Below are 24,806 nucleotides of genomic sequence, written 5' to 3'. Positions count from 1 at the left end.
GGGGCAATCACAGTTATCTTAGCTTGAAAATTATTATATAATTAAATTGAATTTCAAAGTAGAAAACATTTTATTACTACATCGTGATTCTATTTGAAGGTGGATTAATACTTTTTCTATTAATTATTTTTAGGGTCTCAAAGGTCCTGCTGGCATGCCTGGGTTCCCTGGTATGAAAGGACACAGAGTAAGTAGAATTTCTACTGTGATTATAAGCTCTCCCATTTCACTATCTTTACTTGTCTAACCAATTTTACTGGACAATTCAGCATGTCTCCAAAATGGTTGAATCTGACAACCAATTTGCTATTATTCAAAAAATTATTGATGTCATACGAACCTTTCAATGGATGCACAGTATTCCCATAGAAAAATAAAAGTCTACCAACTTTATTTTTACCAAACCAACTAGTTATCCTATGCAAAATGATTGTGCCAATTTTGTGTGAGTGTATGGAAATCACTGGGAAAGAGTAATTTAATTTTCTTATCATCACTATTAGAAAAAATGAAAATATTGAAACTAGCAACTTTATCCTGTGCTGTAACATTAAGTAGATTCAACCAACTAAGCCAAAAATCTATCAATGTAATAGAAACAAGACTTCTGAAGCTGAAGTTTGTTACTCTATAGTTAAGGCACCTTCAGATCATTATCTTTTTGCTATGAAATAAATGTCAAATGTCTTCAACCCATTTAAAACCATTTTAAATTATTTAAGTCAATGTCGAAAATTTTGCTATGTGATAAAAACTAGTTATGAAACATTCAATGTAACGTTTATCAACCATTCTAGATCATTAACAGATATTAATAATTTTTACTATTTTTATGCAATTCTTAGGGCTTTGATGGACGAAATGGAGAAAAGGGTGAAACCGGTGCTCCTGGATTAAAGGTAAATCACAATAAAATAATCTTTTCATAATTTAGTTAATTTATAAATCTTATAGCTATAACTACTAAGATTCATATTTTGGAGTTTAACTTTTTCTGAACTTTGTGTTTAAAAAATGGATGATGATGACTAATCGAGGTATTCCATTAAAGCTTCTGTAAAGTTAAAGTGGTTAGATTAGAAATTATTGAGCATGCCAGTGTGGCTTATTGATCACTTCTGTTTAGTCCTCAAGTTTTTAAAATGCAGAAATAGAGGTTTATGATCAATAAAATTAAGTGCTAAAAGAAATGTGATTTGTTAAAATGTACCTTTTTCTTAAGTTCTGTAACAGTTTCTTCATAATATATTGTGTCTAAAAATCTATAAAGTTACCTTTTATTGCATAAAATAATAGCAGAGTTCATGTTTCTAGGGTGAAAATGGTCTTCCCGGTGAAAATGGATCTCCTGGACCAATGGTAATTATGCTTCTTATCATATAATTGTCAGTTATATTATTAATATCCCTACTCACAGATCAACTGTTCTCATAGGCTTTAAAGTAAAACCATACTTTTAATTTTACTCCACAGGGTCCAAGAGGGGCTCCTGGTGAAAGAGGACGACCTGGGCTTCCCGGAGCTGCAGTGAGTATCATCACTGATGTTGTCCACTTACAACCCAAAAAGACAGATTAAGAATCTCAGCCAGATTTCCAGGCTGTGAAAATCTGCAGGAAAATGTTGTTCCTATAAAATCATACCCAAAATAACCTCTGTAAGATTTTGACCATAAGTGTAGATAAAATAGTATGTGTTTTATAATTAGTATCTTTGTTTAGGGGCTTTTTAAAATTTTAACTTTGCATATATTATTACAGCCACGTGTATTCACATTCACTTCTTTAAACACAGAATCTAATCCTCATACATTGCTGTCTAGATCAGAATTTTAATAACTTGGCTCAAAAAATCTATAATTAGTAAGTGGATTTTGATACACTTCAGGAAATTTTAACTTAATTGAGCCAAAATTTTAGTCAAAGTGTTAGCTGTGACAAGCCCTTCAGAATTAAGAAGATATTTGAGACAATCTTCTCTTTTTTAGGGGGCTCGAGGCAATGATGGTGCTCGAGGCAGTGATGGTCTACCAGTAAGTACCTTTTTATCTAACCCTGCTTTGCTCCAGAGCAATGGGAGATTATGCATGGTGGAATATATATCTATTTTAGTTTCTATGGTGGCTATCTTTAGATATACATATTAATTTCATTGTAGAACCGACACTCTACATTGTCAATAAACACCTAATTGCAATTGATACTGATCCATAAACAAAACCTAGACTCTGGTATTCTTTACTTGACCAATCATTAGCATCTGTGTGGTGCTTACAATGCTAGTTAATATCCAATATTGGATATAACAATTAAAAAGCCCTGAAAAATAGGTAATAATATTATCTTCATTTTATAGATGAAAGCACAAAATCTCAGGACTAAGTAACGTCTACAAAGTCACAGAATTCATAACAGAAATCAGAGAAAATTCAGATTTTCTAACTTTAGATTTCACTGTTTTTATTTCACTATATTGTTTGTCCAAACAATAGTCTTCCATGAATAATGAGTACCATTCTGCATAATTAATCTGCATAAAGGTCTTCTCTTTATTTCTTACGGGTTTTCTTAATTAGTAGTGTTTAATTTACTTGATTAAGAGCTCTAAAATTTGTATTTAACTTTTTAGGGCCCCCCTGGCCCTCCTGGAACTTCAGGATTCCCTGGTTCCCCTGGTGCTAAGGTAAATATGTATTTCTGTAGGAGAATAGGAGCCCTGGTGGGGCAGTGATTAAAGCACTTGGCTGCTCCATGGGAGAAAGATGTGGCAGTCAGTTTCCCTAAAGATTTACAGCCTTGGAAACCCTATGAGAAAGTTGTATTCTACCCTAAAGGGTCACTATGAGTCAGAATTGACTCGACAGCAGGGGGGTTTTCTGTTTGTTTGTTTTATAGAAGAATATAAAATATATCTTGGAGACAACAGAAGATTTTGAATTGTTTCTTGCAAAAGATTTTTGTTACCAGTCAAAAGGATACCTTTTATTTATTTATATAGATCTTCAAAGTCCTATTCTTGACTCTGAAGTGGGTATTATCCCCAGTAGTCAGCTTTTCTGCTAGTGCTTCTATTTCCTTCTCTCTATTTTTCCTCTTCTTTCTGGGAGGTAGAGATAACACAGTCATACACATGTTTGCCATTTTTCTCTGCCTTCGTGATTAATGACTCCTTGCTACAGCTGCAGTATATAGTCATACTGCTTCAGCCTATGGGGGATGGGTTTAAACAGGACTGAAGAGAAAACTGGCTTACTGATTTGAAGTGGCAAAGGAAGCTGACCTCTTAGGGTTTTATCCCTTAGGGTGAAGTTGGACCTGCAGGGTCTCCTGGTTCAAATGGCTCCCCTGGACAAAGAGGAGAACCTGGACCTCAGGGACATGCTGGTGCTCCAGGTCCTCCTGTAAGTAGCAAATTTGTCAATTGAGAGACCGGTCTACGCTCATGCAAGCATATGTTTTCATGTTGCTGTCAGTTAAAACTGCTTCTTGAAAAAAATATTGATTAGTGTTCTGCAATGACTCTACTAGCTGTGATACTGATTTGATTGGTATTGAAAATAGTCATTTTTGAGGGTTACATTCTTCTGGAATTTATGAATTTCATGCTTATATGACACAGAGTAAAGCGAAGGGTGGATAAATTATCCAACACTTTGGAGAACGTGTCCTCAAATAATTACCAGTCAGAATAATTAAGGGAAGAAACAAGATCAAGAAGCTCTCCTATTAATTTATTATGTGATAATTTAGACCAAGTGCATACTATCCCTAATTTATTTAGATAATAACTTTCTTTGCCTGTATTTTTATAAGGTGTTCTGTAGTTGGAGAAATCAACTACAAAGCATCACGTTCACCAGTAAATTTATTTTATCAACATATAAACAACCTCAAATATATATGTACTACTTACGTTATTATTGATATATTCTTCTTTTCTCTAGGGCCCCCCTGGGAGCAATGGTAGTCCTGGTGGTAAAGGTGAAATGGTAAGCTGGCCCCACACACCACCCTCATCCACACATAGATTCTTGGCCAGTGATAGATTTGTGATGTTTAGGTTAGACATTCAGAAAAGAACAAGTTTGGTTAATGTTAGTGTTACTGGGTTATTTTTAGGGTCCTGCAGGCATTCCTGGAGCCCCAGGACTGCTGGGAGCTCGGGGTCCTCCTGGACCACCTGGTACTAATGGCATTCCTGGACTTCGAGGCAGTGCAGTAAGTTGCTTATCTTATCTTTGTTGCCTAAAATGTGTGACTTGTTCCCCAACAATAATAGAAATTGCAATTATTTTGCTCCTGTTTTGCTGAATTTATGTTGATTTCACTCTTTTTTATAACTGAAACTTGTGTTACTGGTGATGATTTTGTTAACCTCTCCTCCCTGTTTTAAGCCAAAATTTCATTTTACTTAGGGTGAACCGGGTAAGAATGGTGCCAAAGGAGACACAGGACCACGTGGTGAACGCGTAAGTATTCCACTACCAGATTTGGTTATTTCTTAGAAAAATTTGATATAATTGGAAAGTAAACAGGAAAAAAATTGCAACCAAATTCAGTCATCATTCCTTTATTTTGGCATCCTTTCTTAGGGTGAAGCTGGTTCTCCAGGTATCCCAGGGCCTAAAGGTGAAGACGGCAAAGATGGTTCTCCCGGAGAACCTGGTGCAAATGGATCTCCAGGAACTGCAGGAGAAAGGGTATGTTTTCCTGGAGGCATTTAAAAGAAAAATGTAATCACTGTCATCCATATAAACTTCACCTTCAGCCAACTATCATTTGCCTTAAGATGAGTACCTAAGCCCAAATATTGCTTTAAAAGATTTTATAGCATATGAATATCTATATTGCCACTGAAGAATTACGGAAAACTTTTAATGCTTTGAACTAAAACTCTTGGTTTCATTATTCCCAGGGTGCCCCTGGATTCCGAGGACCTGCTGGTGCCAATGGCCTTCCAGGAGAAAAGGTAGATAAGTTTAATTTCTACTTTCCTAAATGCTAGTACCACAAGTTAGCATTTTCTTCTCTAAAGTTATTCAGGAATGAAAACTTTTAATTTCTGAAAGAAATACATCAGAGTTTTAAAAAATAATTCACTGTGTAAAACAGTAATTTCAACCCCTGCTCATTCACTTTCCTAGCTTTATAACTAAAGTCAGTCTCTCAGAATCCTTATACATCAATTGGGAATCATTTATCTCAACATCATTGAAAGAGTATATAAACTAAAATTCCTGAAAGTTCTTTGAAAACTCTGAAGTGCTATGCAAATACGATTTCATAGCATCGTCAAAGACAGTTGACTTTATATGCACAGACATATGTTGGTAAACCCATTGAATATTGTTTTCTTTTTCAAAACACATTATATTCATTATAGTCCTCTTAAGATTTTTCCAATATGGCAACATAAGCTAATAGATAACGGTGGTTTTTATACATAGTGTGTCAGCAGCACACCAACTCTCTTTCAGAGGGAAATGAAGTTCTCTTGTTGTCATCTAAATATTGTCAATGTCTAGGTCAATGAAAGCTATTTTAAACATCTGTTTCTTCACTTCAACACTTAGGGTCCCTCTGGAGAACGTGGTGGTCCAGGTCCCGCAGGCCCCAGAGGAGTTCCTGGAGAACCTGGCCGAGATGGTCTACCTGGAGGTCCAGGAATGAGGGTGCGGTGAATTGTTTGTAGGAAAGACACTTTAATATAGTAAGAACAAAAGTGAATGAAGAAGGATCAAAGATGACTTAAATCAGACTATACCTTTCGTAAGGCTCAAAATAAAGAAAACTTAAGCTAGGACAGGTGGAGAAAGAACAGAAAATAAAACATTTGACTAACACACTTAATAAACATTAAAAAATGCGTACAAATAAGGGGTTACACATGCAAGTGAAAATCTCAAAAAAATTTTTTAATAAACATATGTTTATTAAAAAAAGATTTAATATTAAATCAATGTGACTGACTGATTTCTTTAATTCAGGGTGTGCCTGGAAGCCCAGGAGGTCCAGGCAGCGATGGGAAACCAGGACCTCCAGTATGTACCTTTTAAGAATCTCGTTTTACTGATGCACTGAAATATGGAATAAATATTTTGGCCTAGACCTGAATATGTATTTTTATATTTTGGTAAGATGTTTATTGAACCTTTATGAATGTAATTTTTTCTCATTAGGGAAGTCAAGGAGAAAGTGGCCGACCAGGTCCTCCAGGCCCATCTGGTCCCCGAGGTCAGCCTGGTGTCATGGGTTTCCCCGGTCCTAAAGGAAATGATGTGAGTTTCTTCATTAACTTCTTAAATACATAATTATTGGAAAAGGCCTTTTAATTTACATATGGGAAGGTAGATATGGCCAAAACTTGATCTCCACCTCAAAGCACAGAAAAACACATAAAAATCAAAATGCCATGTGACAAGGGGGCTAAAATACTTTTTACAGAATTCTGCAACATTTACAGATACCTAGCTCTAGAAAATCACCATGAGTCAGAATTGACTTGATGGTAACCAACAACAACAAGCTCTAGAAAGTAGTTTTCAGTTGTAGATGTATGTGTGTGTGTAGAGGAGGCAGACCAAAAATACAAGAGAACAATATGATTGGTTATTTATTCTTGGGAAATTAGTAAATACTGGGCACTTCTTCTTTAGGGTGCTCCTGGCAAGAATGGAGAACGAGGTGGCCCTGGAGGACCTGGACCTCAAGTATGTGGTTTTTATCAACTTATTTCTTGCATTCTAATGAATGCATTAGTCTCTAAACTTATGATCTCTCTCCCTGATCTTTGTTTTCTTGGATTCTCTATTGTTTCACTTTAGGGTCCTGCTGGAAAGAATGGTGAAACTGGACCTCAGGGTCCCCCAGGACCTACGGTAAGTTTACTCATGTAAATCAGGGATTGATGTGGGGTGGAGACAGGGCAGAGGGCAGGCTTCAGGAATTATATAATCTCTGACACTATATCATTATCGCTCACCAAAACAATTTTGGAAAGTGTCTATTTAGTTAACTAAATGCTAACATTAAATAAAGTTTATGTTGTACAAGTCTGCCTTGTATCATTCCCACAAGCCCAGACTCTCCCCCCTCTTCATGCCATTACTTTTTAAATTTAGCAATGGGCCTGCTGCAATACATAGACTAAATATGAAAGGATATTTAATAGCGGAGCATCTCATTATATTTTTCCACATAGGGTGCATCTGGTGACAAAGGAGAATCAGGACCTCCTGGTCCACCCGGAATACAAGTAAGAACTTATTATTTAATTATATATTACCCAGAATATTAAGCACCTGCTTTTACCAGACTATTAAGTACTTCCTTCTTATATCTTTATTTGTTAATTGAGTGTTCAAATTTGTTGTTAAACTAACAGATTACCATTTATCTTAAGCTTAACTTTTTGGTTTGTCTTTCATCTTGAAATAAAACTGCAGGCAACGTTAATAGATGGACATATTTTCCAAGTTGATTCCAGAATTATTGCATGAATGTTATTAAAAAATAATTAAACTCATATAATCCTATATGTTTTCACTACAATATAAAATCACATAGCTAAATCCACCTTGCCACACTCATTTATTCCTTTTTATATGCAGCAACAGAAAGAATAGAGTGAAAAGGACTTACGTTTGTAAGATAAGGTAGTCATGTCTCTGTCACTGGATTCTGAGTAGCACAAATGTTCTACCACTAAAAAAAAAGGGACCGCTAAAACCATTTTTAAAAAATAAGTTGTAGAAACATGTTTACACCTAAGAAGCTTTTCTGTAAGCAATTCTTTAAGTGATTATGCAGTACAAATATGATTCTTTGTAGGGTTTGCCTGGTACTGGTGGTCCTCCAGGAGAAAATGGAAAACCTGGTGAACCAGTAAGTTGCATGTCGTTATTCAAATCTCCACAACCATAAAAATGAATAGTAAGCATTTATTATTAACTTTTACATTTTTTCTTGCCATGGTATCTGAACTTTTAACATTCAGTATTGAAACATTCATTATGAAAACAAAGAGAATATTTAAATGGTAGCTTTTTATTACATGGAGTTTCAATTTTACTATAAAATAAAAGGCATTAAAAAAAGGTACATAGCTTCAAGATTTGACAAATTGTACAATATGCAAACAGGTCATATGTGCATTTTACTTATATCTTCATAACTTGAATTCTCCTTACATAGGCCTAATCATATAATGCCCATCTCTTAGGGTCCAAAGGGTGATGCTGGTGCACCTGGGACTCCAGGAGGCAAGGTAAATATTTCAATCTATTCTCTAACTTCTTCAGCAAGGTATAGAGAATTTGATTAGTTATATATACTTATTATATCAAACCAAAATACTCATTTTAGAAGAGCACCATTACAAATGTTTGGTGAATCCAGTTAAGGAAGCTCAAGACATTTCCAATACATTAAATTTGCTTCATCTGGAAAATCCAATTCTGTGACATTAATAAGCACCATAGAATCAACTGTGGACCTGAAATTTCAAATAGAAAATCATGCCAGTATATTAATTCTATAAAAGAAAATTGTTTTGGTAGAAGAACTTTAAAAATACACCCTTCAATCCTGGAACTGAACCCACTCTCAGAGATAGCTTTCAGCCAAACGATAGGCCTGTAAAGTGAACAATAACGCTCTTGAGAAACTTGCTTCTCAGAACAATCAACCACACTAGACCAAAGGGCAGCATTTGCCCCAAAACAAAGTTCAGAAGGCAGGGAGCAGCAGGAAAGATGGGAGTACGGAAACCAGGAACTTGGGGAGGAAGTGGTAGAGTGCTGTCACGTTGAGGGGATTGCAACTAATTTCACGAAACAAAATGTATATAAATTTGAATGGAAAACTAATTTGCTCTGTAAACTTTTGCACAAACCACAAGATGTTAAAAAAAAGAGGGGGGGGCGGGGAGGAGAAAGGGAGACCTTCAGAGCAGACCAGGACCCAGCCTGCAACTTGGGGTCAAATCCAGCTAAGCCCACTCTAGATCAGCTGAATCCCAGTCGACCCATAGACATAGGAATGAGAAATAAATACACATTGCAAATATATATTAAAAAACATGCTCTTATGAATAAAATAATAATAAATGCTTCAAAGATAGTTCATACTCAGACAGACCAGGTATCAAAGTTTCCTTGATTAGGTTCATTCTTTCAAGTTTCTAATTCTCACTAAGCAGAACAGTTTATTGCGAATAACTATAAAAATTTCCAAATTATTCAAAAATAAACATTAAGAATATAATTGCCCTCATCAAAATAATACAGTTTAAGGTGTTTTTGTTTTCTATCTGTTTGTTTGTTTGTATCACCACTTTGGTTTTTCTAATATGGGTATTAAATTTTCCTACTACAGGGTGATTCTGGTGCCCCTGGTGAACGTGGACCTCCTGGACAGGCAGGGCCTCCAGGAGTTAGAGGCGGAGCTGGACCCCCTGGTCCTGAAGGAGGAAAGGTAACTCCGCAGAACCCAATTAATCTAAATTTTAGAAGATGCATTACATTTCCTTCTTGTGATTTAATATTTCTCCATTCATTTCAGGGTGCCCCTGGTCCTCCTGGGCCACCTGGTACTTCTGGTTCTCCTGGTCTACAAGGGATGCCTGGTGAAAGAGGAGGTCCTGGAGGTCCAGGCCCAAAGGGTGACAAGGTACTGACTTGGTTTCTCATTATTGTGCAATAAAACCGACTTTATGGGTTAAAGGATAGCAACCCTGCTGGGAAATAATCTATGCTCAAAATTAATGTTATCATTTTATGCTCTGTGAAATTTGAAATGTATTCTACAGTGATTATCAGAATGCCTAATATATTTCACAAAAAATTTTAAAAGAGTTGCGCATCTTGGCAGATTTTAGCTGAGGAGATTTATAATCTTATTAGAGTTCTGGTGGAGCAATGGGTAAGCTCTTGGCTTGGCAGTTCAAACCCACCCAGCAGCTTCAGGGGAGAAAAACCTGGTGATCTGCTTCTATAAAGATTACAGCCTAAAAACCCTATGGGGCAGTTCTACTCTGTCACATGGGGTCACTAGGAGTTGAAATTGACTTGATAGCAATCAAAAACAACAACATAATCTTATTAGATTGCCTTTTATTTGACAGGGTGAACCTGGCAGCTCAGGTGTTGATGGTGCTCCAGGGAAAGATGGTCCAAGGGTGAGTATTCACACATTTACATTGGAGAGAAATAGCCTTTATCTGTGTGTTAAATGGAATAGTCCATTAACTCAGCTGTTTTCTTTTTTGATACATTAGGTCACAGTTTACCACCCCTGGGCACTAAAAAGACCCACATTAAATTAAATTGTTAAATTGCCTGGTTTTTATCTCTCACTATCTTATCTGATAGTTTGACAGTGATCTAAAAGTAGAAAAATCTCAAAGCATGATAAAGGTTACAGGATAAAGTCATAAGGAGTCACTAAAATTCAAAATGGTCAATTCTGCTCATTAAGAAACTGTTTATTTTCAAATGCACTATAATCCTGTGGTATATCCATACCAGGGAAGACTATTTACCAATAAGAGTAAATGGGCTATTTATATATGCAACAGCTTGTATGAATATTAAAGAAATTATGCTGAGAGGAAAAAAAAGGCAATCTCAAAAGGACACATAATGTATGATTCCCTTCATGTAATATTCATGAAAGTATATAATTTTAGAGATATAGAATACGTTAGTGGTTGTTAAAGTTTAAGGATGGGGGAAAATGGTGTGGCTTGGCTATAAAGGTATGACACAAAGGAGACTTGTGGTGATTGCACAGTTGAGTATCCTGATTGTAGTGGTGGTTATGTAAGGCTACACAGGTGATTAAATTGTATAGAGCTATGCACACACACATACACATGAGTGTATGTATAACTGCTGAAATCTGAATGAACTCTATGGATCACGCCAATGCCAACTTCTTGATTTTGATATTGTACTATAGTTGTACAAGATGTAAACATTGGGGGAACCTGGGGGAAGGGTACAAAGGACTTCCCTGTATATTTGTTTTTAATCTAATATGAATCTATAACCGTTTCAAAATAAAAAAGTTAAAAACAAAACCATGTTTTAGTCAACTCTATTCACTTTAGCAAATATCTTCTAGATATGACTATAGCAAATAAACATGATAGTTAAGCCATTTTATAAATATTATATTGACTGCAATTCCCTTAGAGAAATTCATAAATACTCCTGACAGGCTAGATGCGTAAGAGATCATCCCAGTTAAAAAAAGAAAAAGATGCCTAATACATCATTTATGAAGTATAAGGAAAACTTTAATATTGAAAAATATTCCTGTAATGGTACTTTGATTAGATAATTGAAACATTTTAAAAACATATCAAGCAGTGGGATAAAGCAATGTATTTTAATTTTTATAAGATATTACTGTAAGATCTTACATCACATCCTCTGTAATAGAAAGAAAAATGAATGAATCAAAAATTGCTGCTGAATCCATATTGTCTTATAGGGGCATCCCCGTGGATTCCTACATTTACTAAGTTCTGTATTATTTATCCTCTGAGTGAAGAATATACCATTGAAGCTATGAAACAAATCACATTATGAAGTTTAGTAGATGAACAATATGTCTTTACACTCCCTATTTGGTTAACATGAAAAATGATGCTTTTTATAGTCACAATTAAAAATATACTTCTATTTTCTTTAGGGTCCTGTTGGTCCCATCGGTCCCCCTGGCCCACCTGGACAGAATGGAGATAAGGTAATGCTAACCAGTATGTACAAATGGAAAGAAAATGTTTTTTTACTTTTTGGATGCAGGATGGTGGCAATATTTTTTTTTCTCTCTTTTTTTTTTTAGGGTGAAAGTGGTGCCCCTGGACTTCCAGGACCACCTGGAGCTCGTGGTGGCCCTGTAAGTGTTAAAAAACATTTTCAACATATTATTTAAACCCACACTGGTAACAGCTACCTGAGTTTCTCTCCTTAGTATTTCTGCCTGAAGAGTCCCTAACTCCCAGTTCTGGGTACTGTCTTTAGCGGCCAAGTGACATGTAAGGGAAGGTTAAATTTCTTTTATTTAAAATTCACTGGAAAGAATTTTAAATCATACCTTCTTTCCTATGTAAATCCTGAAAAAGAAACATGGAAATTGTACAAGCAATATACATTCGTTAATAAGTATTTCTTCAACCTTTAGGATCTATGCCTGTGTTTACTTCTAGATTTAAAATTCTCTGCCTTCAGGGCTTTGAAACTCAGGATAGATAGTTAATATTTTATTTTAATTAATTGATTTCTCAATGAACTCTTTTACCATATTTTAAAATACTGATATTTGGGGGAGGTATCTAATTAAACTTGTTTAAACATTTCAAAATTCTTAAACTATTATTCTTGCAATTAAGATCATAGTCAGAGGGCAGAAAGAATAAATTATTTTGATGTTGTCGACTCCTCATTTTGTTGTCAAATGGGAGTCTTCAGAAGTTAAACTATATTAGTTAGCATTGCACATTTCCTGACTAAAGGAAAAGATAAGATGATATATGAGATATGTGCTCACTGTAACTAATAAGGGTATTTTCCCTGCAGGGTGAGAGAGGCGAACACGGGCCCCCAGGACCTGCTGGTTTCCCTGGTGCTCCTGTAAGTGTGAACATTCAAACATACATGTTACACAGTCCAGAGTCACCACCTTGCTAAAAAAAAAATTTTTTTTTTTTTTTTTAAGTACCTAAAGTATTAGTCAAGTGTAAGTTCTAGTTCTACCTTAGCCGCACATTCCCTGTGGGATTATTTTATTTCTTTACCACTATTCTTCCTCTTTAAAAGATGAAGGTAAAAACCCCTGCCCTGCCTTTATGCCTAGGTAATGAGTCTAAAGCACCACCATAAAGTTTTTTAGTTATAAAATGATAATGTAATTAAAATGTGCTCTAAGCCGTATCATTTTTAAATGTATTTACCGGCACAAACCCTATGGAGCACAGTTCTACACTGACACTCATGGGATCACCAGGATTGAGAATCAACTGGACAGCCGCTGGTTTGGTTTTGGTGCACTTCCACACGTATAAACTTTGGGGAAACTTTCTCCCTGTGACAAATAATATACATCCTATACTTTATTACAAATTTACTTTTAACATGGAAGTATTTTGATTAACTTTGTTTTGCCATGTCTTCAGAGAGCCTTTTTTTCCTATAACGTTTCAACATCCGTGATTCTGAAGTATTCTACGTTCTGAAGAAAAATAATGATAAGCCAAGTGTGTCGTAAAGGGTGTTAGCTCACAGGGTGTTGCTGTTTCCGAATGTAGGGACAGAACGGAGAGCCTGGTGCTAAAGGAGAAAGAGGTGCTCCTGGTGAGAAAGGAGAAGGAGGCCCTCCTGGAGCCGCAGGACCCTCTGGAGGTTCTGGGCCTGCTGTAAGTATTCTCCCTTTCTCTAAGCCTTCTAATGGAAAGCACTTAGGTTTATCAATCATTTAATACTTCATACTGAGATCACTTGCCATAGCGGCAAGAGTACAATCTTCATGATAATATACTCCTGCTTTAAATCTTCGTTCCAGCTGTCTAGATATGATTTCACTCAAGTTATTTTAGCTCTTCATAAAATTACTGTTTTTCCAAGGCTTAAAGCTTGTCCCAAATTTTGTTTTTTTGTGCTGCTTTCATAGAATTGTTTTTCCTATACATTCCTTATAGGGTCCTCCTGGTCCTCAAGGTGTCAAAGGTGAACGTGGCAGTCCTGGTGGTCCTGTAAGCATTGATTCTCTTAAACTATTATTGGAAAGCATTAATTGATATCAATCTGCATAAAAACTGCTTTAAAGACACTAGAGCCCTAAAGAGGGTATGAAGTTATAATCACTCATAAGTGAGTTATATATAAATTCAAAAGGGAGAAAACAAACCATAAATTACCCCAAGGCAGAATGCTGATTCTACCATATTTCTTATACCTAGATTTAGTAGATAGTCATTTGTTCTACTTAACTTTTGAAAATAAAAAATATATATATCATTTTACAGGGTGCTGCTGGCTTCCCTGGTGCTCGTGGTCTTCCTGGTCCTCCTGGTAGTAGTGTAAGTGCTTTTAAAGTATTTTCTATAATACATTCCAGAAAGAGCATTCATATGTGTACAGGATAAGAAACTTACATATTGATAGCTGTTTTTTCAATAAAGCCCTTATGAAATTATTTGAAAGTAGGTAAAAGGGAGAAGAAAAACAAATTCACCTTTTCATTATAAAGTACTCAAGTTTCAAACAATTATTTGTAGGGTAACCCAGGACCTCCTGGCAGCAGTGGTGCTCCAGGCAAGGATGGGCCCCCAGGTCCTCCAGGTAGCAATGGTTCTCCTGGCACCCCTGGGGTGTCTGGTCCAAAAGGTGATTCTGGCCAACCAGGTGAAAAGGGACCACCTGGCCCCCAAGGTCCCCCGGTGAGTAGTTTTATTGCTCTATTGATTGACAACACTTTTTTTTTTTTTTTTAAATCATAAATTCTATAGAGGAAAAATATAGTCTGTAAAGAAGAGCTGAGATGTCCTTATTTGTCACAACAGGGAGCTCCAGGCCCACTTGGACTTGCAGGGACTACTGGATCACGTGGTCTTGCAGGACTTCCAGGCATGCCAGGTGCTAGGGGAAGTCCTGGCCCACAAGGCCCGAAGGTAAGTATAGTCATTTTCACTGAGTTCTTGTTTTCCTTGATAGCCTTCAGAGATCACTTAACCATAATAAGTATGTCATGAGCAAGTTTTCCTGTCATAGATGTAAATTATCCAAAAGATGACCTTTTTAATTGGTAGTTTCATATTTTTGAGAAGCAAACATATTATTAAAAGGCTCCAGAACATGAAAACAATGTACAACTTAGACCAGCCTTGAATATAAAACAGACAAATCAATATCACAGAACAATATCTTGCCATCTGAAACACCTTTATTAGGAAAATTGTGAGCATTCTTCAGTTTGTTGACTACTGGTGTCAAAGGGGAAAATAACGGTAGCTTAGGAGCCCCTGGTGGTGCAGTGGTTAAGAGTTCAGGTTGCTAGCCAAAAAGTCAACAGTTCAAATCCACCAGCTGTTCATTGCAAACCCTATGGGGAAGTTCTATTCTGTCTTATAGGGTTGCTACGAGTTAGAATCGACTAAATAACAATGGAGTTGATAGAGCTATAAATGCCTTTGATTGATGCCACTTATCCATCAACTCAAGTCATTTTGCTCTCTTGATTTTCTTTCACTAATAAAATTTTCATAATACTATAACATTACAGTAATTCAGATTTTAAATATCCATTTAGCAAGTGTAATAAAATTCTGTTTTTACTAGGGCTGCCATTTTGACATTTTGAGCATCTGTTTCAACAAAATGTCAGAAATTGTAATGAAATTAAACTTAACATTTCAAAGCATTCAATTTATATGAACATACTTAGTAAATGTGTATTCTTCAGATAGACACAAATTTCAATGAAACCTAATTTTAATGGGCATGAAAGCTTGTCAATTTTCCTAATAATGTTTATTGTTATAAATGTCAATTTATACATCCCATATTAGAATATATTCTAAATGAGATAATGTAATTACCCAGATTTTTGGTGTCCAAAATCACTGGACGAGTTGGAAAATACTTTTGGTATGGTTTGCTTCTCGAAAGATTTTTTTCCCATGGCAGTGATAGTTCTAGGGACAAATTCAATAGAAACTGAAGAAAACAAGATTTTTTTTCCTGGAAAATAAAGACATCTGGTAATGCTATACAAACTGATTTCTTAAAAGAAAATGCTTTTTATTCCTTTGTACACAGGGTGAAAATGGGAAACCAGGACCTAGTGGTCAAAATGGAGAACGTGGTCCTCCTGGAGCCCAGGGTCTTCCTGGACTGGCTGGTGCAGCTGGTGAACCTGGAAGAGATGTAAGTCCAAGATCTCAAGAAATATCCAACCAGCCAGACAGAATTTTTTTTTTAACCAACAGTCAAATCAGATCTTAATTTCTAAAAGTAAACACTGCCACATGCCAAAGTTCTCCCTCCTTCTCTAATAACAGATATTCTTCCTGTTACAACTTAGAATAGCCTTAAACGTCCTTGTTCACTAATATTTAATGAATGAATGATGGTTAGTGCAGAAGAATATGATCTCTAGCTAAATAAGGAAACAAGCTGATAGGGAGAGCCCCTATTTATACAATGTCTTCTTGGTGAAAACGTTCTGAACATTTTCTGTGATTCAGCTTTCTTTAAATTGTAGATTCCTGTTATCAGCTTAGATAAGTTACTCAAATTTTATTAGCTATCTCCCCCCTTAAGAACCCCTTTCAGACCTTTTTTCCTGATCACTTCTTCTTCCATTCCACAAAATTTTAGGACCACAGATACATACTGCGTATGGGTTTAGGCACTGTAACCCTTTGAAGGGCCACATACCTTGTAATATCTAAGAATTTTCAGCCCCCAAGAACCAATTTTTATCCCCTTCAGGACAATATTGCCTCTGTTGAGAATGCATGGTTTCAAACAGTTTGATTTCTTTTCCCATTTTTAATCAGGGAAACCCTGGATCAGATGGTCTGCCAGGTCGAGATGGATCTCCTGGTACCAAGGTATAACAAGCACATGTACAATAGGTTTGTAGAATTAAAGCAATAACTGCTCCTCATACTTATTTTAGATCTATGAACTTACCCACAGGGTGATCGTGGTGAAAATGGTTCTCCTGGTGCCCCTGGTGCTCCTGGCCATCCAGGCCCAGCTGGCCCTGTTGGTCCAGCTGGAAAGAGTGGTGACAGAGGAGAAACTGTGAGTTCTAATAAACACAACCTCTCTTTACTTGTCTGTTTTCCTCAATAGAGGGCTTAGTAGGTAGAAGATAGAATGGCAGATATATTAACCAAAAGATCTGCGATTGTTCATTTTACAATTTTTATACTAGTTATTTCTTAAGCAACTATGGTAACAAAGAACATATTAGAAGTTTCTGGCAATAGTCAATAAAGAATTCATAACTAAAATCCAAAACAGTATTAGTCAGACCAATTTTGTATTTACTGGGCAAATGCAGGAAACCCTGGTGGCATAGTGGTTAAGTGTTACAGCTGCTAACCAACAGGGTGGCAGCCCGAATCTACCAGGCACTCCTTGGAAATCCTATGGGGCAGTTCTACTCTGTCTTATAGGGTTGCTATAAGTCAGAATCAAGTCAACGGCAATGGGTTTGATGTTTTTGGGTTTTGGGTAAATCCAAGGCTGAATTAACAGGACTTTTACATCTGCTTAGACCTCTGGAAAAGATATAAACATGGAAAGGACTGTGAAGGAGAAAATAATTCTAACTTTCAAAAGTTGTGTGCATGCTATCATTAATTACATCACAATGAAATTAGTAACTTAAAAAAAAAATTATCAATAAACAAGTACTTCTATGCTAGTATGTCATTTTGTTCATTTGTTTTCATTTTAGGGCCCTGCTGGCCCTGCTGGTGCTCCAGGTCCTGCTGGTGCTCGAGGTCCTGCTGTGAGTTTTTGTTTTTTAAATTCATCCTAAAATGTCAAGAATATTTTATTTTCTGGCATGTTCAGGAAAAGGGGATGACAAACTACATAGCTATGGACCAGAATTTAAACTTCCCTCAGTGATACAGAAAGCAATTCAGGGTCTAAAAATTTCTTTGAACAAGCACGTAAATATTAATTATTGGTGTCCTGTGCAATTATCAGTCAAAAATCAAACAACTAAAAAGCAATGTTTATTGTGCCATGTATCAAGTATCTGTTGGTAGGGATTTCTAGCCAATAGAATGTCATAAAATAGAAATAATTTTTACAAATTCTATTTTTCCAATGTGTATACATGTGTATGACTTTAATTTAAAATATATTTCTAAAGGGTGCTCCAGGTCCACGTGGTGATAAAGGTGAAACAGGTGAACGAGGTGCTACTGGCATCAAAGGACATCGAGGATTCCCTGGTAATCCCGGTTCCCCCGGTTCTCCAGTAAGTGCATCCATTTTGTCAGAAAATTCCCATCAATGCATTTTAACTGATAAGTTAGGCAATTAGATTTATGGAGCTTGTATATTACAGAGATTGTAGAAACAGTAGAATTTTTTCACCTCTAAAAGTATGTTAGAGGAGATAAGATATGGAATAGAAGGCTTATTTGAAATGATAATTGGCACAAGACAATGGGGAGATTAAAGAAAAGAGGAAAACACATTTCATCATAATTCCTATGTTTCTTGATCATATCTTGAAAGTATAGTTTCCTAAACTTTTAAAAAATTTTTACTCATATTCATTATTCCTTTCTTTCCAGGGTCCTGCTGGTCACCAAGGTGCAATTGGTAGTCCAGGACCTGCAGGCCCCAGAGTAAGTGTTGCACAAAGAAACTGGAATGTCCACATTCTTTATATGTTCGCACTGTGGGAAGATATTCTAGCATTGTAATATCATGATAATTTCCTAGGGACCTGTTGGACCCAGTGGACCCCCTGGCAAAGATGGAACAAGTGGACATCCAGGTCCTATCGGACCACCAGGGCCTCGGGGTAATAGAGGTGAAAGAGGATCAGAGGTAGGACATTGCTTATAAATATATGGATTTAATTTGCTATCATCTTCAAGTATTTAGAAACACTGTGTAGTATTTTAAAACTGAGATAATTCCACGTAGGACAATCACCTGATTTGATATAGAGAATGAACAATGACCGTATTGGGACCCTCTCCACTGCACTATGACAACAAGCAGAAAAATACATATACATTAAGTTTTTTAAAACTTTATATTAGTTAATGATAACAGTTACGGTCCATGAGATAGAAGAATAACATGTTCCCAATTAACCAAATGAACTACGCCAATGTTGATCTCACCGTTAAAGCCATTTAAAGCTAGTGTGAGAATCATAAAACTTTGCGTTTACGTAGTGTATTTTACCTCTCAAACAGAACCCATGATTCATATTATGCTACAGATACTATAGTCCCTAATACCTTCCTATCTCACCCTGTGGGATAAATGGAATAAAAACTTTCATCCCAAGTTACACACATGGCAGTTGAAACACAAATAAGCTAAATGAACAGCTCAAAGTACAAATCTAGATTCTGGGCTCAGAGTCTAGCTTCCTAATATTATCCTCTGGGTCATGGCAGCATTAGAACAGTGCTGCATGGGTTGTTTATTTACATCATTTATACAAAAGGAAAATACGATAGAATAAAATTTGTGGTCTAACATCCCTCGTTTTTATATAGTAGAACGTATAAATTTCATGCTAATGAATTGTAATTATTATAAATTGATTACCTTTGATCACATAAAAGCCCAAATAAAATAATTTCACAGAACAATGTTTTTAAGGCATTTTCTTGGGTTAACAAGATATTCTTTTGTGGAGACCAAAAAAGGACACCTCAGTGATGCACATTCTCACTCTTCCTAGGGCTCTCCCGGCCATCCAGGACAACCAGGCCCTCCTGGACCTCCTGGTGCTCCTGGTCCATGCTGTGGTGGTGTAGGTGCTGTCGGCTTGGGTGCTGTCGGTGAAAAGTCTGGTGGTTATTCCCCATATTATGGAGATGATCCAATGGATTTCAAAATCAACACTGAGGAGATTATGTCATCACTCAAATCAGTTAACGGGCAAATAGAAAGCCTCATTAGCCCTGATGGTTCTCGTAAAAATCCTGCTCGGAACTGCAGAGACCTGAAATTCTGTCATCCGGAACTACAGAGTGGTATGTTGGGAAGTCTTTCATGCTCATGGCAACAGAATTACAGAAAGAGCTGCTTATATAAGAATTTCAGGAAGAGAAAAATCTTTACTGTGAATGGAAAGTATTTTATAGAAGAAATAATATTTAAAAGATGTTAATTGAATTGAAACTGCTTGATATTATAAGAAAAAGTAAACTTTGCAAGTGTACATAAAGTGTAACATAACTGACTTAAAATATTACAAATACAGAAAAATTTAAAGACAGACTTGTAGCAATGTCAATGCAAACTCAGAGTTTGGTATGCCTCTGAAGAATCACCACAAATTTATGTGACTGGTAAAACACCTTACGTGATTTTTTGTTCCCAAGATTAGATACATGTAATTTAATGCAGACAAATTTGCAATTTAAATTTTTGTTATAAATTTTTTTCTAAACTGAACAACAATTAAATAAAAAATGCCAGAATATTGCATAGGATTGTGTAGAATAGTGTACCAGTGTTGAGGTTTGCATATATTAGCTTAATCCTATCTGAAAGGCAAAATCATTTCAAGATTTCGATGCCTTCACAGGGAACAATTTCTTTTCTAAGAGTCAGTTCTGGAAATTAAATTAGGGGAAAACCATCAAATACGGAAACCTTATGGTTAGACCTTTTAACATAAATCTAAATTAGACATCCACATTACATCATTAAGCAAAATAACATTAGTGGGTCATCTTAAAAAAAAAGAAAGCAAATACGATATACCATTCAAAATGCCTTGGCTTAATATGCCATTGTTATTCAAAGGCCAAATGTTATTTTTTATTTTGGTGCTTTCTAATTATTATAGGTAGGGTTTTTACTTCACCAATTTCATTTAAAAATTTTTCTGTATATTGATATACTATAATATACAAATATATTACCAGTCAACTTGGTGAATGCTTTACTAGGTAAACAAACAAAATCATTATGATGCAAATTTTATTACTGGGTTTTATAACCAATTTTCATTGTCCTTTTTTGTGACTATTCAGGAGAATATTGGGTTGATCCTAACCAAGGTTGCAAGTTGGATGCTATCAAAGTATTCTGTAATATGGAAACTGGGGAAACATGCATAAATGCCAGTCCTTCGAATGTTCCACAGAAGAACTGGTGGACAGATTCTGGTGCTGAGAAGAAACATGTTTGGTTTGGAGAGTCCATGGGTGGTGGTTTTCAGGTAAGAAATAACATACCATTTTTGACTACATCATCCTGACTTACCTGACTTTCTTTGCTCTTTCTGTTTATTCATCAAAAAGCTAAGTTAATAAATGTAAGAGCTGTATAACTGTACACGTTCAGGTGACTGTACTTTAATAACTTGTCTATTGTGAACAGCTAAGCTATTGAATTATACTTTGTATTCAAACACCTCTCTTTCAATTCTTAAAGCCTCTCTACTATGATCTTATATGTTACACATGCAATTAAAATATATCTGTATAAAAAATATTCCTATATAATGTAAAAGAACAATCTATATTACAGTGGCCATATCAATACCACATGAATCCCCTATATGTACTGCAACTAAAATGTTTGATCACTTTTATTTGTTCCCTATCACAGTTTAGCTATGGAAATCCTGAACTTCCTGAAGATGTACTCGATGTCCAGCTTGCATTCCTCCGACTTCTTTCCAGCCGGGCCTCCCAGAACATCACATACCACTGCAAGAATAGCATCGCGTACATGGATCAGGTCACTGGAAACGTAAAGAAAGCCCTGAAGCTGATGGGGTCAAATGAAGGCGAATTCAAAGCTGAAGGAAATAGCAAATTCACATACACAGTTCTGGAGGATGGTTGCACTGTAAGTAACAACATTATCATACACAGAGTTCGTAATGAGCTCAGCATTTCTAGTTTAATCATGCTAACTATTTTGAAAAGAAGAAATAAAAATAAAAGAGGTGAACCAAAAGTGGCATTTGGTGTGAGCTATATAGAATCTACTGTTCATTGTAGGGAATGTTAAATACCACAAAAACGTGAACAGTAGACGTTAAACTTTTATGATTTACAAATGTTTTAAGAATCTGGTGAGAGCTGTGAATGCTTTTTTAAGAGAAAATAAACACACACAAATGTAAGCAAAAATTGCATCCAGTTTTTGGAAGGTCGAGAGACCCCTCCAAACCATCTAGAGTCCCTGGATATCTTTGGAGACCAGATTCATGAATTCTGCTAGTTTCTGAGGATTAAGGTTTATTCTATTTTATATAAAAAAAAAATTGTTCACACACATGAGAGAACTTGAAAATATAGGAGATATAAGTAAAGGTGAACAAGCAATAGTGGTTTTTAAAAGTAATTCATTCGTCAAGAGAAAAGAATCTCTACTAATTACCTCTTTTTTTTTTTTTATGAGTAAAAGATGGTAGGCATAGAGTGGAGGGAGAAAGGAAAAAGATAATTAGGGTTATGTGTTTAACAAGGTTAAATGCTCAAGAAAGAAAGAAAATAATTTCTGAAAGAAATTATATTTTAAACAGTAATGTAAAGGTTAGGAGAATATGCTTTTGAAAATTATATCAAAGAAAACAAATAACTAATGCTTTTGATTTTGACTGGGTTCTTAATCTTTGATTTTGATTATTCAAAATAGCATTCTACTGAAATCATACTGACATAGTTTCTGATTGAATAAACATCTCCTTCACCCATCTGGACCTGTCTCCAGATTAAAACCAGTTGAAATGAAAGCAATTGAAATTTAAATCCATAATATAAACTTTATCAAATAATCTGTATGGACTCCATCTAAAACTCCTGAGCTTTTTAAATTTTAAATTAAGTCAAAATTTCAGAGTAATTAAAATGAAATTTTAGTCTTAGGGATTAAATTCATATCTATCCTCTGTTATTTATGAAAAGAGGGCAAACTGTCTTCTAATATTAGAAAATTCCATTGTGAATGAAAAATCCACTTCATAACCTGACTCTATACCTGGTAGTAATGACCAGATTCAAGCCTCCTAAAAATGGTCTAGCCTTTGATGATTACCCTGCTGGGTTTAAATATACCACAAGGCCTTTTTGATTAAGAACGTGGTTTATCATCTTCGAGTATTGCAGCTTTGAAGTGGAGCAGCCCTCACATGTATGGAAGATAGGCATGGCAAGCTGGCAACTGCCCTAGAGCAGCATTTTTTTTTTTAATTTGGTCAGTCAGAGAAACTGTCTAAATAACTGTAATTTAATGATCACTTACATTTTTCTGTTCTTTTTACAGAAACACACTGGGGAATGGGGCAAAACAATCTTCGAATATCGAACGCGCAAGGCTGTGAGACTACCTATTGTAGACATTGCACCCTATGATATTGGTGGTCCCGATCAAGAATTTGGTGTGGACATTGGCCCTGTTTGCTTTTTATAAACTAAACTCTATCTGAAAACCCAGCAAAAAATTTCACACTCCATATGTGTTCCTCTTGTTCTAATCCTGTCAACCAGTACAAGTGGCCAACTAAATTCCAGTTATTTATTTCCAAAATTTTTGGAGAAAGTATAATTCGACAAAAAAGGATACTTTTTTTTTTTTTTTTTTTGCTGTTACACCAAATACAATTAAAATGCTTTTTGTTTTATTTTTTTACCAATTCCAATTTCAAAATGTCTCAATGGTGCTATAATAAATAAACTTCAACACTCTTACAATAACACTGTGTTATATTATTTGAATCCTAGCCCATCTGCAGAGCAGTGACTATGGTCACCATTAAAAAATAGCCATTCTTTCTGAATAGTCAAACACGCAATTAGAAGAGACCTCCCTGTTTCAACTACCTCAACCTGGTCAAAAACACAGATGAATTCTTCTGAGTCCCAGAAGAGCAAAAGATTTGTATAAGTTAACAAAACTTATGAATTTCATCAATTTGATTTATTTCCTAAAATATTGGTAGGAGAAAAAGTTAGAGGGTAGTGCAAGAATTTAAAGAAATATTTGAAAGCCACAATTATTTTAATCTTGGGTATTAAACGCTTTTAAAGGTGCTTCTCTCTTTTCCTGTCATTGCTGGTCAAGATTACCAATATTTGGGAAGGCTTTAAAGACACATGCTATGGTGCTAATGTACTTTCACTTTGAAAACTCTAGGTCGTAATTGTTGACTTGCATTCAAAATAAGTGCACAACATCTGTACACGTCTCCTGTCAGAAACGTTGATTGGCATGCCAGTTCAGGGGACTCTTTTCCTTCTTTCTGTAAAAGTCAACAACAACAAAACAAAACAAATTATGGGGCTGCTTTTGTCACAATAACATGGAGAATGTGTTGAAATTTGACTTTGTAAGCTTGTATGTGGTTGTTGATCTTTTTTCTTACAGACACCCATAATAAAATATCATAATAAAATATCTCTGGTTTTTTGGTCACTTTTCATAGTTGTAACAAAAGCATGTCTGCACTAGGGCATGTCTGCCCTAGCGGTTTTCTTGAAAACCATATTGAATTTTAATTCTTGAGCTTTGTAATGCAATGGCTTTAGAGAACACACCCCATGTTCAAATCACAGATAACACTCAGTGGAGAATCCTGCAAATTTTTAGATCATATTTAGTGGAACGCCTGGGGCACATTGGAAATTGAGGGTATTCTGTTAAAAAGGGGCAACGCCTGAAAATGGTAGGGTTTCCTCAAAGAGGGGCAATCAGGGAGGAAGATACTAGTGATTTATCATGAGGTAAGCCATTCTTGCAAAATAAGCCAAGTTGATACCATTGTTGTTGTTTGGCACTGTGGAGTCATTCTGACTCATAGCTACCCTATAGGACAGAGTAGAACTGCCCCATAGGATTTCAAAGGACTGGCTAGTGGACTCAAACTGCTGACCTTTTTGTTAGCAGCTGAGCTCTTAACCACTACGCCACTAAGCTTCCAAGTTGATACTATGAACATTAATAAATTTATGCTTAGTCTACTACCTCCACACACTGCCTCACTGCCCTCTTGGGTCAGTCCCTTCTCCACCATCAAGTTCTTAATCTTTGAGTTACTATAAGTAAAGTAGTATGGTCTTAC

General features: G+C 35.8%; 1 protein-coding gene across 1 annotated transcript in view; it reads left to right on the top strand.

Moving 5' to 3' along the window:
* COL3A1 (collagen type III alpha 1 chain) overlaps nt 1-23,442 on the top strand; it is a 42,756-nt gene extending 19,314 nt beyond the window's left edge. Inside the window, exons 10-51 of the mRNA XM_064286907.1 lie at nt 134-187; nt 846-899; nt 1,315-1,359; nt 1,474-1,527; nt 1,988-2,032; nt 2,629-2,682; nt 3,302-3,400; nt 3,944-3,988; nt 4,119-4,217; nt 4,415-4,468; nt 4,592-4,699; nt 4,915-4,968; nt 5,573-5,671; nt 5,987-6,040; nt 6,179-6,277; nt 6,656-6,709; nt 6,824-6,877; nt 7,201-7,254; nt 7,830-7,883; nt 8,221-8,265; nt 9,375-9,473; nt 9,561-9,668; nt 10,123-10,176; nt 11,697-11,750; nt 11,850-11,903; nt 12,584-12,637; nt 13,312-13,419; nt 13,702-13,755; nt 14,029-14,082; nt 14,281-14,442; nt 14,566-14,673; nt 15,821-15,928; nt 16,564-16,617; nt 16,706-16,813; nt 17,475-17,528; nt 17,901-18,008; nt 18,331-18,384; nt 18,482-18,589; nt 19,464-19,758; nt 20,767-20,954; nt 21,347-21,589; nt 23,012-23,442. Coding sequence (XP_064142977.1) covers nt 134-187; nt 846-899; nt 1,315-1,359; nt 1,474-1,527; nt 1,988-2,032; nt 2,629-2,682; nt 3,302-3,400; nt 3,944-3,988; nt 4,119-4,217; nt 4,415-4,468; nt 4,592-4,699; nt 4,915-4,968; nt 5,573-5,671; nt 5,987-6,040; nt 6,179-6,277; nt 6,656-6,709; nt 6,824-6,877; nt 7,201-7,254; nt 7,830-7,883; nt 8,221-8,265; nt 9,375-9,473; nt 9,561-9,668; nt 10,123-10,176; nt 11,697-11,750; nt 11,850-11,903; nt 12,584-12,637; nt 13,312-13,419; nt 13,702-13,755; nt 14,029-14,082; nt 14,281-14,442; nt 14,566-14,673; nt 15,821-15,928; nt 16,564-16,617; nt 16,706-16,813; nt 17,475-17,528; nt 17,901-18,008; nt 18,331-18,384; nt 18,482-18,589; nt 19,464-19,758; nt 20,767-20,954; nt 21,347-21,589; nt 23,012-23,158 — 3,654 coding nt within the window. The 3' untranslated portion in view covers nt 23,159-23,442. The remainder of the gene's footprint in view (nt 1-133; nt 188-845; nt 900-1,314; nt 1,360-1,473; nt 1,528-1,987; nt 2,033-2,628; nt 2,683-3,301; nt 3,401-3,943; nt 3,989-4,118; nt 4,218-4,414; nt 4,469-4,591; nt 4,700-4,914; nt 4,969-5,572; nt 5,672-5,986; nt 6,041-6,178; nt 6,278-6,655; nt 6,710-6,823; nt 6,878-7,200; nt 7,255-7,829; nt 7,884-8,220; nt 8,266-9,374; nt 9,474-9,560; nt 9,669-10,122; nt 10,177-11,696; nt 11,751-11,849; nt 11,904-12,583; nt 12,638-13,311; nt 13,420-13,701; nt 13,756-14,028; nt 14,083-14,280; nt 14,443-14,565; nt 14,674-15,820; nt 15,929-16,563; nt 16,618-16,705; nt 16,814-17,474; nt 17,529-17,900; nt 18,009-18,330; nt 18,385-18,481; nt 18,590-19,463; nt 19,759-20,766; nt 20,955-21,346; nt 21,590-23,011) is intronic.
* Nucleotides 23,443-24,806: the final 1,364 nt, after the last annotated feature.

The sequence above is a fragment of the Loxodonta africana genome, chromosome 6 (assembly GCF_030014295.1).
Source record: "Loxodonta africana isolate mLoxAfr1 chromosome 6, mLoxAfr1.hap2, whole genome shotgun sequence".
Taxonomy (NCBI): domain Eukaryota; kingdom Metazoa; phylum Chordata; class Mammalia; order Proboscidea; family Elephantidae; genus Loxodonta; species Loxodonta africana.
This window is presented reverse-complemented; position numbering and strand designations above follow the sequence as displayed.